Source organism: Hemibagrus wyckioides, linkage group LG24 (genome assembly GCF_019097595.1).
Source record: "Hemibagrus wyckioides isolate EC202008001 linkage group LG24, SWU_Hwy_1.0, whole genome shotgun sequence".
NCBI classification, from domain to species: domain Eukaryota; kingdom Metazoa; phylum Chordata; class Actinopteri; order Siluriformes; family Bagridae; genus Hemibagrus; species Hemibagrus wyckioides.
This window is the reverse complement of record NC_080733.1, coordinates 20,277,456-20,292,455: the sequence shown is the minus strand read 5'-3', so window position 1 is coordinate 20,292,455 and position 15,000 is coordinate 20,277,456. Positions and strand designations below refer to the sequence as shown.

The 15,000-nt window shown below is 50.3% G+C and overlaps 1 protein-coding gene across 3 annotated transcripts in view; it reads right to left on the bottom strand.

Annotated features, from left to right (window-relative positions):
- The window catches only part of zgc:158376 (uncharacterized protein LOC100101643 homolog), a 34,470-nt gene that overhangs the window by 12,274 nt on the left and 7,196 nt on the right, over positions 1-15,000 (bottom strand). For 2 of the 3 annotated variants that reach the window (XM_058377671.1, XM_058377673.1), the window contains 5 exons: positions 14,959-14,991; positions 13,687-14,819; positions 12,944-13,107; positions 11,839-12,003; positions 11,502-11,717 (listed from right to left, as the gene is read on the bottom strand). In XM_058377671.1, coding sequence (XP_058233654.1) covers positions 11,502-11,717; positions 11,839-12,003; positions 12,944-13,107; positions 13,687-14,819; positions 14,959-14,991 — 1,711 coding nt within the window. The remainder of the gene's footprint in view (positions 1-11,501; positions 11,718-11,838; positions 12,004-12,943; positions 13,108-13,686; positions 14,820-14,958; positions 14,992-15,000) is intronic. The other variant, XM_058377672.1, reaches the window with a different exon arrangement.

Genomic DNA, 15,000 nt, shown 5'->3' with positions numbered 1-15,000 from the left:
TGACCCGAAGCGGCGGCCCCGGGGGAAACGAGCCGGCATGAGGAACAGGCTGAGAGCCCGTGCACACCGCACACCTCTGCCTAGCATCCTCGCCAACGTCCAGTCGCTGGAGAACAAGCTCGATGACCTCAGGGCCAGTGTAAAGTTCCAGAGAGACATTCGGGACTGCAATCTCCTCTGCTTCACTAAGACATGGCTGAACCCAGCGGTGCCGGACCATGCCGAGTTCTTCTCAGTTCACCGCATGGACAGAACATTGGAATTGGGGAAGTCAAGAGGAGGCGGGGCGTGTTTAATTGTGAACAGTAGCTGGTGCAACAGCGCGAGCATTGTTCCTCTTACACGCTCCTGCACACCCAACCTGGAGCTATTGACCATCAAATGTCGTCCTTTTTATCTTCCTCGGGAGTTTACATCGGTCATAGTCAGCGCCGTTTATATTCTGCCTCAGGCGGACAAGGACACTGCTTTATGCGAGCTGCATGAAGCACTCACACAACACCAGACTCAACACCGGGACCCTGTGCTTATTGTGGCGGGGGACTTTAACAGGACTTTAACAGCGCCAAACTTTTATCAGCACATCAGCTGCCCCACCAGGGGTGAAAGGACACTGGACCACTGCTACACTACAGTTAAAGACGGCTACAAGGCACAATCTCACCCCCGTTTTCGAAATCTGACCACGCCGCCATCTTCCTCATGCCAAAATATAAACAAAGGCTCAAGCAGGAAGTTCCGGCTCAGAGGGAGGTCTCACGCTGGACGGACCAATCGGTGGCTGCTCTACAGGACGCAGACTGGGACATGTTCCAGCGCAGCTCTGATGACATCAATGTGTTTACAGAAGTGGTTGTGGGATTCATCAGGAAACTAGCAGATGACACTGTGCAGAAAACCACCATCAGAACGTTTCCCAATCAGAAGCCGTGGGTGGATAAGACCATCCGCGACGCTGAGATCTCGCACCGCTGCCTACAACGCGGGACTTGCGTCGGGTGACATGACCTCTTTCAAGGCTGCATCATACAACGTGCGGAAAGCGGTGAAGGAGGTGAAGCAGCGCTACAGGAGAAAACTAGAGTCACAACTCCAACGGAGTGACTCTAGGAGCCTGTGGCAGGGATTAAGGACAATAATGGACTATAAAGCACCAATATCCGGTATGATGAATGCGGCAGTGACTCTGGCAGATAAGCTGAACACCTTCTACGCTCGCTTCAAGGCTGCAGCTAACGATGCTAACGCTAATGCTACAGCTAATGCTAATGGCTGTAGACAGGAAGAGAATGCCAACACCAATGCGTTCATCATTTCTGAGCATGACATGAGGAGAGCCTTCAGGAGAGTGAACACCAGGAAAGCAGCAGGACCAGACCGAATCTCAGGTCGTGTCCTCGGAGCCTGCGCTGACCAACTAGCACCTGTGTTCACAGACATATTCAACCTCTCCTTAACCCAGTCGGCAATCCCCACATGCTTCAAAGAGTCCATCATTGTTCCTGTCCCGAAGAAACCCCATCCTGCTTCCCTCAACGACTATTGCCCTGTAGCCCTGGCCTCAGTAGTGATGAAGTGCTTTGAACGGCTGGTCAGAGACTTCATCATCGCTTCACTTCCAGACACACTGGATCCATTACAGTTCCCGTACCGCCCGAACCGCTCCACCGATGATGCCATTTCCCACCTCCTTCACACATCACTCACTCACCTGGACACTAGAAAGGGGAATTATGTTAGAATGCTGTTTGTTGACTACAGTTCAGTGTATAACACTATAATCCCCTCCACACTCACCGCCAAGCTGGAGCACCTGGGACTCAGCCCATCTCTGTGTCAGTGGATCTACAATTTCCTAACTGGCAGACCACAGGCAGTAAGGATGGGCAAACATGTCTCAGCCTCCCTCACCCTCAGCACTGGAGCCCCTCAGGGTTGTGTTCTGAGCCCCCTGCTGTACTCTTTGTACACGTATGACTGCATGGCCACTACCAACTCCACCAACATTATCAAGTTTGCTGACAACACCGTTATGACCGGATTGATCTCCGACAACAATGAGACGGCCTACCTGGAGGAGATTAAGACTCTGGAGGACTGGTGCCGGCAGAACAACCTCCACCTTAACATCAGCAAGACTAAGGAGCTGATAGTGGACTTCAGCAGAAAGCAGGAGAGGAACTACAAGACCCCTGTGATCAACAGCAGCCCAGTGGAGAGAGTGGACAGCTTCAGATACCTCGGTGTTCACATCACACAGGATCTGTCATGGTCCTGTCACATTGACACTGTGGTGAAGAAGGCCCGACAGCGTCTCTTCCACCTCAGATGCTTGAGAGACTTTAGACTGCCTGCTAAGGAACTTTTATTCTTGCTCCATAGAGAGCATCCTGACAGGAAACATCACCACCTGGTTCGGGACCAGCACCATGCAGGACAGACGAGCTCTTCAGAGGGTGGTGCGATCAGCTGAGCGCATAATCTGTACCAAGCTCCCTGACCTGCACTCAATCTACAACAAGCGGTGCTGGACCAAGGCCAGGAAGATTGTGAAGGACCTCAGCCATCCCAACAATGGACTTTTCTCTCTGTTGAGGTCAGGGAAGCACTTCTGCTCCCTGAAGGCCACCACTGAGAGACTGAGGAGAAGCTTCTTCCCGCAGGCTATACGGTCTCTCAATCAGAACCTCACATAGGACTCATCTGATTAGACCTACTATGTTCCTACACTCGTGTTGGAACTCCAACCACACCGGACATTACACATTACAGGACTGTAGCACACAATAAACACACAATGTACATCTGCAGATTTTCACATTTCAAGACTGTGCACACAATACAACACAACATACATGTTGCACAGTCTGCTCCTGTTTACATACAAAGAGGACTTGTGCACATCTGCACTTTAAAGATGGACATTACCACTGCTCTCATCACCTCATTCCACTTTGTGACCACCCCATACTGCTGCTGTCTGCATCTTGGTCACTATTGCACACTACACACTTCACTATATATAATTGTTGCAATAATTTTGTACTGCTGCTGTCTGCACCTTGGTCACTATTGCACTACACTCTATTCACTTTACACTTTATATAACTGTATATAAATTTATAATTTTACATAACTTTGCATCACAGCTGTTGTATTTTACACTTCCTGTATGTACATTTTACACTTTTACACATATACATATTCTTAATTTATATACATATTATATATACATACCCTACTTTATTTATATTACATTTTATTCTGTTTTTATTCTATTATAGTTTTTGCTACTCTGAACTTGTTTTTATATTTTTATATCTCGTATTTTAGTATAATTCGTATTCTTATTTTTTATATTTCGTATTTTTGTATTTTACTTTTATATTACTTATCCTTCTCTTTTGTTCTGTCCTTATTCCTTTTCCTAGGGTCATAACAGTGGTGTAAGCATTTCACTGCATATCACACTGTGTACCATTATGTATGTGACTAATAAAAATTGAAATTTGAATTTGGTGTGATGTGTGGTGTGTGTGGGTGTGTGTGTGATGTGTGTGATCTGTGGTGGGTGTGTGATGTGTGGTGTGTGTGTGATGTGTGGTGTGTGTGTGTTGTGTGGTGTGTGATATGTGAGTGCGTGTTGTGTGGTGTGTGTGTTGTGTGGTGTTTGATGTGTGTGTGATGTATGGTGTGTGTGATGTGTGATGTGAGTGCGTGTTGTGTGGGTGTTGTGTGGTGTTTGATGTGTGTGATGTGTGTGAGATGTGTGGTGTGTGTGTGGTGTGTGGTGGGTGTGTGGTGTGTGATGTGTGTGATGTATGGTGTGTGTTGTGTGATGTGTGCGTGGTGTGTGATGTGTGGTGGGTGTGTGGTGTGTGATAAGTGAGTGCGTGTTGTGTGGTGTTTGATGTGTGTGTGGTGGGTGTGTGTGATGTGTGGTGGGTGTGATATGTGGTGTGTGTGATGTGTGTGTGATATGTGGTGTGTGTGATGTGTGTGATGTGTGTGTGATGTGTGGTGTGTGATGTGTGAGTGCGTGTTGTGTGGTGTGTGTGTTGTTTGATGTGTGTGTGGTGTGTGTCATGTGTGGTGGGTGTGTGGTGTGTGTGTGAGATGTGTGTGATGTGTGGTGTGTGTTGTGTTGTGTGTGTGACGTGTGGTGTGTGGGAGATGTGTTGTGTGTGGTGTGTGTGTTGTGTGATTGTGTGTGTGTGATTGTGATGTGTGTGGTGGGTGATGTGTGTGATTGTGTGTGTTGTGTGGTGTGTGTGAGTGTGATGTGTGGTGGGTGATGTGTGTGATGTGTGTGTGTGTTGTGTGGCGTGTGTGTCGTGCGGTGTTTGATGTGTGTGTTGTGTGGTGTGTGTGTTGTGTGATGTGTGTGTGATGTGCGGTGTGAGATGTGTGTGTGTGACGTGTGTTGTGTGATGTGTGGTGGGTGTGTGATGTGTGTTGTGTGATGTGTGTGTGATGTGTGTGTGTGTGTTGTGTGTGAGTGTGATGTGTGGTGAGTGTGTTGTGTGTGTGTGTGTGATGTGTGGTGGGTGTGTTGTGTGTGATGTGTGGTGGGTGTGTTGTGTGTGTTGTGTGATGTGTGGTGATTGTGTGTGTGTGTGTACCTGCGAGGTTGACGTGTGTGAGACTCTCTCTCAGAGGGGATATGGGGGATGTGAGTGTTGATGCGTGTTGTGTGTGTGTGATGTGTGTGAGAGTGTGTGATGTGTGGGTGATGTTTGGTGGGTGTGTGATGTGCGTGATGTGTGGTGGGTGTGTGTGTGAGGTGTGTGTGGTGTGTGAGTGTGATGTATGTGTGTGTGACGTGTGGTGTGTGATGTGATGTGTGGTGGGTGTGTGATGTGTGATGGGTGTGTGGTGGGTGTGTGTGATGTGTGTGTGTGTGAGTGATGTGTGTGTGTGTGTGATGTGTGTGTGAGTGATTGTGTGTGTGTGTGAGTGATGTGTGTGTGTGTGTGATGTGTGTGTGTGTGTGTGTGTGAGTGATGTGTGTGTGTGTGTGTGATGTGTGTGTGTGTGAGTGTGTGTGTGTGTGTGTGAGTGTGTGTGAGTGGTGTGTGTGTGTGTGAGTGATGTGTGTGTGATGTGTGTGTATGTGTGTGATGTGTGTGTGTGGTGGGTGTGTGATGTGTGTGCGTGTGCAATGTGATGTGTGGTGGGTGTGTGATGTGTGTGTGGTGGGTGTGTGATGTGATGTGTGGTGGGTGTGTGATGTGATGTGTGGTGGGTGTGTGATGTGATGTGTGGTGGGTGTGTGATGTGATGTGTGGTGGGTGTGTGATGTGTGGTGGGTGTGTGATGTGTGTGTGGTGGGTGTGTGATGTGTGTGTGGTGGGTGTGTGATGTGTGTGTGGTGGGTGTGTGATGTGTGGTGGGTGTGTGGTGGGTGTGTGATGTGTGATGTGTGTGTGGTGGGTGTGTGATGTGTGGTGTGTGTGTGATGTGTGGTGTGTGTGTGGTGGGTGTGTGATGTGTGGTGGGTGTGTGATGTGATGTGTGGTGGGTGTGTGATGTGTGGTGGGTGTGTGATGTGTGGTGGGTGTGTGATGTGGGGTGTGTGATGTGTGGTGTGTGTGTGATGTGTGGTGGGTGTGTGATGTGTGATGTGTGTGTGGTGGGTGTGTGATGTGTGATGTGTGTGTGGTGGGTGTGTGATGTGTGGTGGGTGTGTGGTGGGTGTGTGATGTGTGATGTGTGTGTGGTGGGTGTGTGATGTGTGGTGGGTGTGTGGTGTGTGGTGGGTGTGTGATGTGTGGTGGGTGTGTGGTGGGTGTGTGATGGGTGGTGTGTGTGTGATGTGTGGTGGGTGTGTGATGTGTGATGTGTGATGTGTGTGTGATGTGTGGTGGGTGTGTGATGTGTGGTGGGTGTGTGGTGGGTGTGTGATGTGTGGTGGGTGTGTGATGTGTGGTGGGTGTGTGATGTGTGATGGGTGTGTGATGGGTGGTGTGTGTGTGATGTGTGGTGGGTGTGTGATGTGTGGTGGGTGTGTGGTGGGTGTGTGATGTGTGATGTGTGGTGGGTGTGTGATGTGTGGTGGGTGTGTGATGTGTGATGTGTGTGTGGTGTGTGATGTGTGGTGGGTGTGTGGTGTGTGGTGGGTGTGTGATGTGTGGTGGGTGTGTGATGTGTGGTGGGTGTGTGGTGTGTGTGTGATGTGTGTTGTGTGTGTGAGAGTACGTGTGTGTTTGATGTGTGTGTTTGATGTGTGAGTGTGTGAGTGTGATGTGTGTGAGATGTGTGTGTGTGTGAGGTGTGTGTGATGTGTGTGTGATGTGTGGTGAGGTGTGTGTGATGTGTGGTGTGTGGTGTGGTGTGTGTGTGATGTGTGTGCGTGTGCGATGTGATGTGTGGTGGGTGTGTGATGTGTGGTGGGTGTGTGATGTGTGTGTGGTGGGTGTGTGATGTGTGATGTGTGGTGGGTGTGTGATGTGTGATGTGTGGTGGGTGTGTGATGTGTGGTGGGTGTGTGATGTGTGTTGTGTGTGTGTTTGATGTGTGTGTTTGATGTGTGTGTGTGTGAGTGATGTGTGTGTGTGTGTGTGTGTGTGTGTTTGATGTGTGTGTTTGATGTGTGAGTGTGTGAGTGTGATGTGTGTGAGATGTGTGTGTGTGTGCGATGTGATGTGTGGTGGGTGTGTGATGTGTGTGTGGTGGGTGTGTGATGTGTGTGTGGTGGGTGTGTGATGTGATGTGTGGTGGGTGTGTGATGTGATGTGTGGTGGGTGTGTGATGTGTGTGTGGTGGGTGTGTGATGTGTGTGTGGTGGGTGTGTGATGTGTGTGTGGTGGGTGTGTGATGTGTGTGTGGTGGGTGTGTGATGTGATGTGTGGTGGGTGTGTGATGTGTGATGTGTGTGTGGTGTGTGTGTGATGTGTGGTGGGTGTGTGGTGGGTGTGTGATGTGTGATGTGTGTGTGATGTGTGGTGGGTGTGTGGTGGGTGTGTGATGTGTGGTGGGTGTGTGATGTGTGGTGGGTGTGTGGTGGGTGTGTGATGGGTGTGTGATGGGTGGTGTGTGTGTGATGTGTGGTGGGTGTGTGATGTGTGATGGGTGTGTGATGGGTGGTGTGTGTGTGATGTGTGGTGGGTGTGTGATGTGTGGTGGGTGTGTGATGTGTGGTGGGTGTGTGATGTGTGTGTGATGTGTGGTGTGTGTGTGATGTGTGGTGTGTGTGTGATGTGTGGTGGGTGTGTGGTGGGTGTGTGATGTGTGGTGGGTGTGTGGTGGGTGTGTGATGTGTGATGTGTGTGTGATGTGTGGTGGGTGTGTGATGTGTGGTGGGTGTGTGGTGGGTGTGTGATGTGTGGTGGGTGTGTGATGTGTGGTGGGTGTGTGATGTGTGATGGGTGGTGGGTGTGTGATGTGTGATGGGTGTGTGATGTGTGATGGGTGTGTGGTGGGTGTGTGATGTGTGGTGGGTGTGTGATGTGTGGTGGGTGTGTGATGTGTGGTGGGTGTGTGGTGGGTGTGTGATGTGTGGTGTGTGTGTGATGTGTGTTGTGTGTGTGAGAGTACGTGTGTGTTTGATGTGTGAGTGTGTGAGTGTGATGTGTGTGAGAGGTGTGTGTGTGTACCTGCGAGGTTGACGTGTGTGAGACTCTCTCTCAGAGGGGATATGGGGGACGTGTGTGTGTGTGTGTGATGTGTGTGTGTGTGTGTGTGTGTGTGTGTGTGATGTGTGTGTGTTGTGTGTGTGTGTGTGATGTGTGTGAGTGTGTGATGTGTGTTGTGTGTGTGATGTGTGTGTGTGTGTGTTGTGTGTGTGTGATGTGTGTGTGTGTGTGTGTGTGTGTGTGGTGTGTGTGTGTGATGTGTGTGTGTGTGTGTGATGTGTTTGTGTGTGTGTGTGTGTGTTGTGTGTGTGATGTGTGTGTGATGTGTGTGTGTGTGTGTGTGAGTGTGTGTGTGTGTGTGTGTGTGTGTGTGAGTGGTGTGTGTGTGTGTGAGTGATGTGTGTGTGATGTGTGTGTATGTGTGTGAGTGATGTGTGTGAGTGTGAGTGTGTGTGTGTGAGTGATGTGTGTGATGTGTGTGTGATGTGTGTGTGATGTGTGTGCGTGTGCGATGTGATGTGTGGTGGGTGTGTGATGTGTGGTGGGTGTGTGATGTGTGTGTGGTGGGTGTGTGATGTGTGGTGGGTGTGTGATGTGTGGTGGGTGTGTGATGTGTGTGTGGTGGGTGTGTGATGTGTGTGTGGTGGGTGTGTGATGTGTGGTGGGTGTGTGATGTGTGTGTGGGTGATGTGTGTGTGATGTGTGTGTATGTGTGTGAGTGATGTGTGTGAGTGTGAGTGTGATGTGTGTGTGATGTGTGTGTGTGGTGTGGTGTGTGTGTGATGTGTGTGCGTGTGCGATGTGATGTGTGGTGGGTGTGTGATGTGTGGTGGGTGTGTGATGTGTGTGTGGTGGGTGTGTGATGTGTGGTGGGTGTGTGATGTGTGGTGGGTGTGTGATGTGTGTGTGGTGGGTGTGTGATGTGTGTGTGGTGGGTGTGTGATGTGTGGTGGGTGTGTGATGTGTGTGTGGTGGGTGTGTGATGTGATGTGTGGTGGGTGTGTGATGTGTGTGTGGTGGGTGTGTGATGTGATGTGTGGTGGGTGTGTGATGTGATGTGTGGTGGGTGTGTGATGTGTGTGTGGTGGGTGTGTGATGTGTGTGTGGTGGGTGTGTGATGTGTGGTGGGTGTGTGATGTGATGTGTGGTGGGTGTGTGATGTGATGTGTGGTGGGTGTGTGATGTGATGTGTGGTGGGTGTGTGATGTGATGTGTGGTGGGTGTGTGATGTGATGTGTGGTGGGTGTGTGATGTGTGTGTGGTGGGTGTGTGATGTGTGTGTGGTGGGTGTGTGATGTGTGGTGGGTGTGTGATGTGTGGTGGGTGTGTGATGTGTGGTGGGTGTGTGATGTGTGGTGGGTGTGTGGTGTGTGTGTGATGTGTGGTGGGTGTGTGGTGGGTGTGTGATGTGTGGTGGGTGTGTGATGTGTGGTGGGTGTGTGGTGGGTGTGTGGTGTGTGTGTGATGTGTGGTGGGTGTGTGGTGGGTGTGTGATGTGTGGTGGGTGTGTGATGTGTGGTGGGTGTGTGATGGGTGTGTGATGGGTGGTGTGTGTGTGATGTGTGGTGGGTGTGTGATGGGTGGTGTGATGTGTGATGTGTGGTGGGTGTGTGATGTGTGGTGGGTGTGTGATGTGTGGTGGGTGTGTGATGTGTGGTGGGTGTGTGGTGGGTGTGTGATGTGTGGTGGGTGTGTGATGTGTGGTGGGTGTGTGATGTGTGGTGGGTGTGTGATGTGTGGTGGGTGTGTGATGTGTGGTGGGTGTGTGGTGGGTGTGTGATGTGTGGTGGGTGTGTGGTGTGTGTGTGATGTGTGGTGTGTGTGTGATGTGTGGTGGGTGTGTGGTGGGTGTGTGATGTGATGTGTGGTGGGTGTGTGATGTGATGTGTGGTGGGTGTGTGATGTGTGGTGGGTGTGTGATGTGTGGTGGGTGTGTGATGTGTGTGTGGTGGGTGTGTGATGTGTGGTGGGTGTGTGATGTGTGATGTGTGTGTGGTGGGTGTGTGATGTGTGGTGGGTGTGTGATGTGTGATGTGTGTGTGGTGGGTGTGTGATGTGTGGTGTGTGTGTGATGTGTGATGTGTGTGTGTGGTGGGTGTGTGATGTGTGGTGTGTGTGTGATGTGTGATGTGTGTGTGTGGTGGGTGTGTGATGTGTGGTGTGTGTGTGATGTGTGGTGGGTGTGTGATGTGTGGTGGGTGTGTGGTGGGTGTGTGATGTGTGATGTGTGGTGGGTGTGTGATGTGTGGTGGGTGTGTGATGTGTGGTGGGTGTGTGATGTGTGATGTGTGTGTGGTGGGTGTGTGATGTGTGGTGTGTGTGTGATGTGTGGTGGGTGTGTGATGTGTGGTGGGTGTGTGGTGGGTGTGTGATGTGTGATGTGTGGTGGGTGTGTGATGTGTGGTGGGTGTGTGATGTGTGGTGGGTGTGTGATGTGTGGTGTGTGTGTGGTGGGTGTGTGGTGTGTGGTGGGTGTGTCATGTGTGGTGGGTGTGTGGTGGGTGTGTGATGGGTGTGTGATGGGTGGTGTGTGTGTGATGTGTGGTGGGTGTGTGATGTGTGGTGGGTGTGTGGGGGGTGTGTGATGTGTGATGTGTGGTGGGTGTGTGATGTGTGATGGGTGTGTGATGTGTGGTGGGTGTGTGATGTGTGGTGGGTGTGTGGTGGGTGTGTGATGTGTGATGTGTGATGTGTGGTGGGTGTGTGATGTGTGGTGTGTGTGTGGTGGGTGTGTGATGTGTGGTGGGTGTGTGATGTGTGGTGGGTGTGTGGTGGGTGTGTGATGTGTGTTGTGTGTGTGTTTGATGTGTGTGTTTGATGTGTGAGTGTGTGAGTGTGATGTGTGTGAGATGTGTGTGTGTGTGAGGTGTGTGTGTGTACCTGCGAGGTTGACGTGTGTGAGACTCTCTCTCAGAGGGGATATGGGGGACGTGTGTGTGTGTGTGAGTGATGTGTGTGTGTGTGTGTGTGTGTGTGAGTGATGTGTGTGTTGTGTGTGTGTGTGTTGTGTGTGTGTGTGTGATGTGTGTGAGTGTGTGATGTGTGTTGTGTGTGTGATGTGTGTGTGTGAGTGATGTGTGTGTGTGTGTGTGGTGTGTGTGTGAGTGATGTGTGTGTGTGTGTGATGTGTGTGTGTTGTGTGTGTGTGTGTGTGTGTGTGTGTGAGATGTGTGTGTGTGTGTGAGTGATGTGTGTGTGTGTGTGTGAGGTGTGTGTGTGTGTGTGAGGTGTGTGTGTGTGTGAGTGATGTGTGTGTGTGTGTGAGTGTGTGTGTGTGAGTGATGTGTGTGTGTGTGTGTGTGTGTGTGTGAGATGTGTGTGTGTGTGTGTGTGTGAGTGAGTGTGTGTGATTGTGTGTGTGTGTGTGAGTGATGTGTGTGTGTGTGTGTGAGAGTGTGTGAGTGTGTGTGGGTGTGTGTGTGTGTGTGAGTGAGTGTGTGTGGTTGTGGTGTGTGTGTGTGAGTGATGTGTGTGTGTGTGTGTGTGAGAGTGTGTGTGTGTGTGGTGTGTGTGTGTGATGGTGTGTGGTGGTGTGTGTGTGTGTGAGTGATGAGTGTGAGTGTGTGTGTGTGTGTGAGTGATGTGTGTGTGTGAGTGATGTGTGTGTGTGTGTGATGTGTGTGTGTGTGTGAGTGATTGTGTGTGTGTGTGAGTGATGTGTGTGTGTGTGTGATGTGTGTGTGTGATGTGTGTGTGTGTGTGTGTGAGTGATGTGTGTGTGTGTGAGTGATGTGTGTGTGTGTGTGTGTGTGATGTGTGTGTGTTTGTGTGTGTGAGTGATGTGTGTGTGTGTGTGTGTGTGTGAGTGTGTGTGTGTGAGTGATGTGTGTTGTGTGTGTGTTTGATGTGTGTGTTTGATGTGTGTGTGTGTGAGTGATGTGTGTGTGTGTGTGTGTGTGTGAGAGTGTGTGTGATGTGTGTGTGTACCTGCGAGGTTGACGTGTGTGAGACTCTCTCTCAGAGGGGATATGGGGGACGTGAGAGTGTTGATGGTTTGGTCTGTGATTTGTCCACATTGACTCAGGTCCAGTTTGGTCAGGTGAGGCAGGTATCGAACCAGCAGCCGAGATGCTGCATCAGTCACCTCCAAACCGGCCAATCGCAGTTCAGTAACATTCTGGAACCGCCCACCCCTACTCTCTCCTACACACACACACACACACACACACACACACACACACACAATAAGGAACGTATCCAGTCTAAGTAAGAGTGATGCAGGAGGTCAGATTTCTAACACTATTCCATTAGATGATAAACTGACCTGTGCGCGTGTCAGAGTTGGGCGGAGCCAGCAGTTCCCTCAGGTGAGAATCTTTCAGGTCTTCCACTCGACTCAGATCCAGCAGACGCAGACAGGGACAAACCGTCTGACACAGAGCCGAGACCGAAGACCAGGGACAGCCCGATACATTCAACTCCAACAGACCTGACACACACACACACACACACTCTATACACCTCTGTTCTACTGTAAAATGGATATTTTTGCATAGATAAACAGACAGACAGAGAGAGAGAGATAGATAGACAGACAGAGATAGACAGAGAGATAGACAGACAGACAGAGAGAGAAAGACAGATAGACAGAGAGAGATAGACAAAGAGAGATAGACAGACAGACAGAGAGATAGACAGAGAGATAGATAGACAGACAGAGAGAGATAGACAGAGATAGATAGACAGATAGACAGAGAGAGAGGGATAGATAGACAGAGAGAGAGAGAGACAGACAGAGATAAACAGACACAGACAGACAGACAGAGATAGACAGACAGATAAACAGACAGAGAGAGACAGACAGAGAGAGATAGATAGACAGACAGACAGACAGACAGAGAGACAGACAGAGAGAGAGGGATAGATAGACAGAGACAGACAGAGAGAGAGAGACAGAGAGAGAGAGAGATAGACAGACAGAGATAAACAGACAGACAGACACAGATAGACAGACAGACAGAGAGAGATAGACAGACAGACAGACAGACAGACAGACAGAGAGAGAGAGAGAGAGAGAGAGAGAGAGAGAGAGAGAGAGAGAGATCAAGGGTCTCCAATCTGTTGTCCTCTGAGAGTTACTGGTGAAAAGCTCCTCTGGTCATATTATTAGGAACATTTACTTCCACAGTTTACTGCTATAAGATAAACCATCTGAATGAACCATGAGAGTCACATTGGGTACAACATCGGAAAGGGGCGGAGCCTGTGAGTTTGACTGGGGTGTAATTCAAACCGGTTTATTGAGTTTATTTGATTTTATTAATTTTGTACATATATTATGAAGTTTTTCATGAGCTGCTCAGACCGATGTGACGTGACGTGGCGTGATGAGTGACACTGGAATTAAATTTAGGAGGGTTTTTTTGTACCTTGTAACCGGTTGATGAGCCACATGAGCTGTTTTTTGGAGATATTGGTATAGCCCAGATTGAGGGAGACCGGCTGGCGGCGGATTATACCACTCAGCATTGGAGGGGTGATGGATTTCTGACGGCTGAGATCAATCCGAGTCCACAGTCTCTTATCACAGCACCTGAACACACACAAAATAAAAAAAATAATCAGAATTACACGTTCATAATTTTTTTAATAACAAAATGCTATAAATCAGTGACTTAGACTTACAGCAATATTAATGAATGAGTGTGTGTGTGAGAGGTCAGCCACCTTTTAAAGGAAACACACCACACTACTTAAAGCTCCTACTAAAACATCCAACACATCAGCACACACTTTACACATTCTGCTACTAGAAGAAAAGAGATGAGAGAGCAAGAAAACAGAGACTCTAAGCTAGGACATTAGCACAGCCAGCTAACTCACTGAACCACAAATCTCCAACAGCCAAACAGAAAGCGGCCTAGGTGAACGTTACAGGACCATTACCACACGATAAACTGTGCAGGAAAAAAACAGCTGATCAACAAAGTGAACAAGAAAGAGGACAGGCGTGTGTACAAGAGTGTACACAAACACCCCCCCACACACAACCCGGTGTCTTTACTGAGGACAAGTGGAGTTTAAAAAAAAAAAAAAAACACAGTGGAGTAATGTAAAGCAGGGGTGCCAATACTTTTGTGCAGCTGGTTATTACAAGGAATAGACGTCTCACCAGCGGCTCCATGTCCTGCACACCCTCATGCAGACGCACAGCTGTTTGTGGTTGAGGTGCTGGAACACTCGGAGCCAGACGTCTCGAGGCAGGACGTGAGACACGCCGCTGTCCAGCGGGAGGCAGTGTGGCTCGGGGCAGGCGGGCGGAGGACGCACCAGGTGCCTCTCCATCTGCACCGCTTTGGGCGGAGAGATAAAGGTCAGCTGGGCTGCGATGCGGGATGCTGGACTGGACAGGAGGACGCCTCCGTTTCCTCCGTTTGCCGTCCCACTTCCCGTCGTCTGCGTGGGAGTCTGCTTTGTTCCGCTCCGCATCTTTCCGGCTCGCCCCGTTTTGTTAGCCTGGTGTCGATGATTGGCGTTTGAGTTAGTGCCTCCGCTGTTACTCTTGGCATTCTCTTTCTCCATCCTTGTCCGCCCGTTCCGTGACACTTCCTGTCCGTTGCTGCGTTTCGACACGCCCTCTGAGTGGGCGTGTCCGACGGAAGGCTGATGCTGACCAGAGGAAAGGGCTGACGGAGAGGGCGGAGTCAGCAGTCCAGGTTTCCGGTTTTTCTCTCCCCCGCCAGCCGCGTCCTCATCCTCTATCTCGGTCGCCGCGACCGATTTGCGTCCCCTTTGTGCGTTTTCGGATTTCCGGCTGCGCTGCTGTTGTTGCTGAGTTTCCTCCGATGTCACTTCCTGTTCCTGTTCGTTCCCCGTCCTCTCTCCTTCCGAGTCGTCACTGGCGCTAAAGCCCAGTTCAGCCAGACGGCGGTTCCTCTCTCGCTCGCGTTCTTTCTCGCGTTCTTTCTCACGTTCTCTCTCTCGGGAGTTGTATGCCGTCGCCGGGGACGACGGTTCAGAAGCACCCCCGGGAGACGCTGAATCCGAGTCCGAGTCGGAATCCGAGTCCGACTCCGAGCTGGAGGAAGAGGAGGAAGAGGAGGAGGAATCTCTGGTGCGCTCCAGCAGCTGGCACATGCGTTTGAACCGCTCCAGTTTCTCCCGGTGGTGAGAACGCTGGTCCTGGTTGGAGGCCGAAGACAGAGTTTGTGTTGCTGAGCCCACACCGGCTGACCCTTGACCCCCGGAGGAGGAGTTTGGCCCATTAGTCTCTGCAGAGTCGGAAGAGTTTGGCTTCTGTTTCTGCTGCAAAAAAACACAACGTGTTTAAAGAACATTTCAGATGTGGTCAGTGTCCAAGGTCTTGCAACCTAATAGCCAGCAGTTTAGCATCCTGTCATTAGCATTAAAATGAACCTGGAGGAGACGATGATGCAACTCGTACCTTTTTCAGGTGTTTTTCCCGAGCGCCTTTCATCTGTACAGA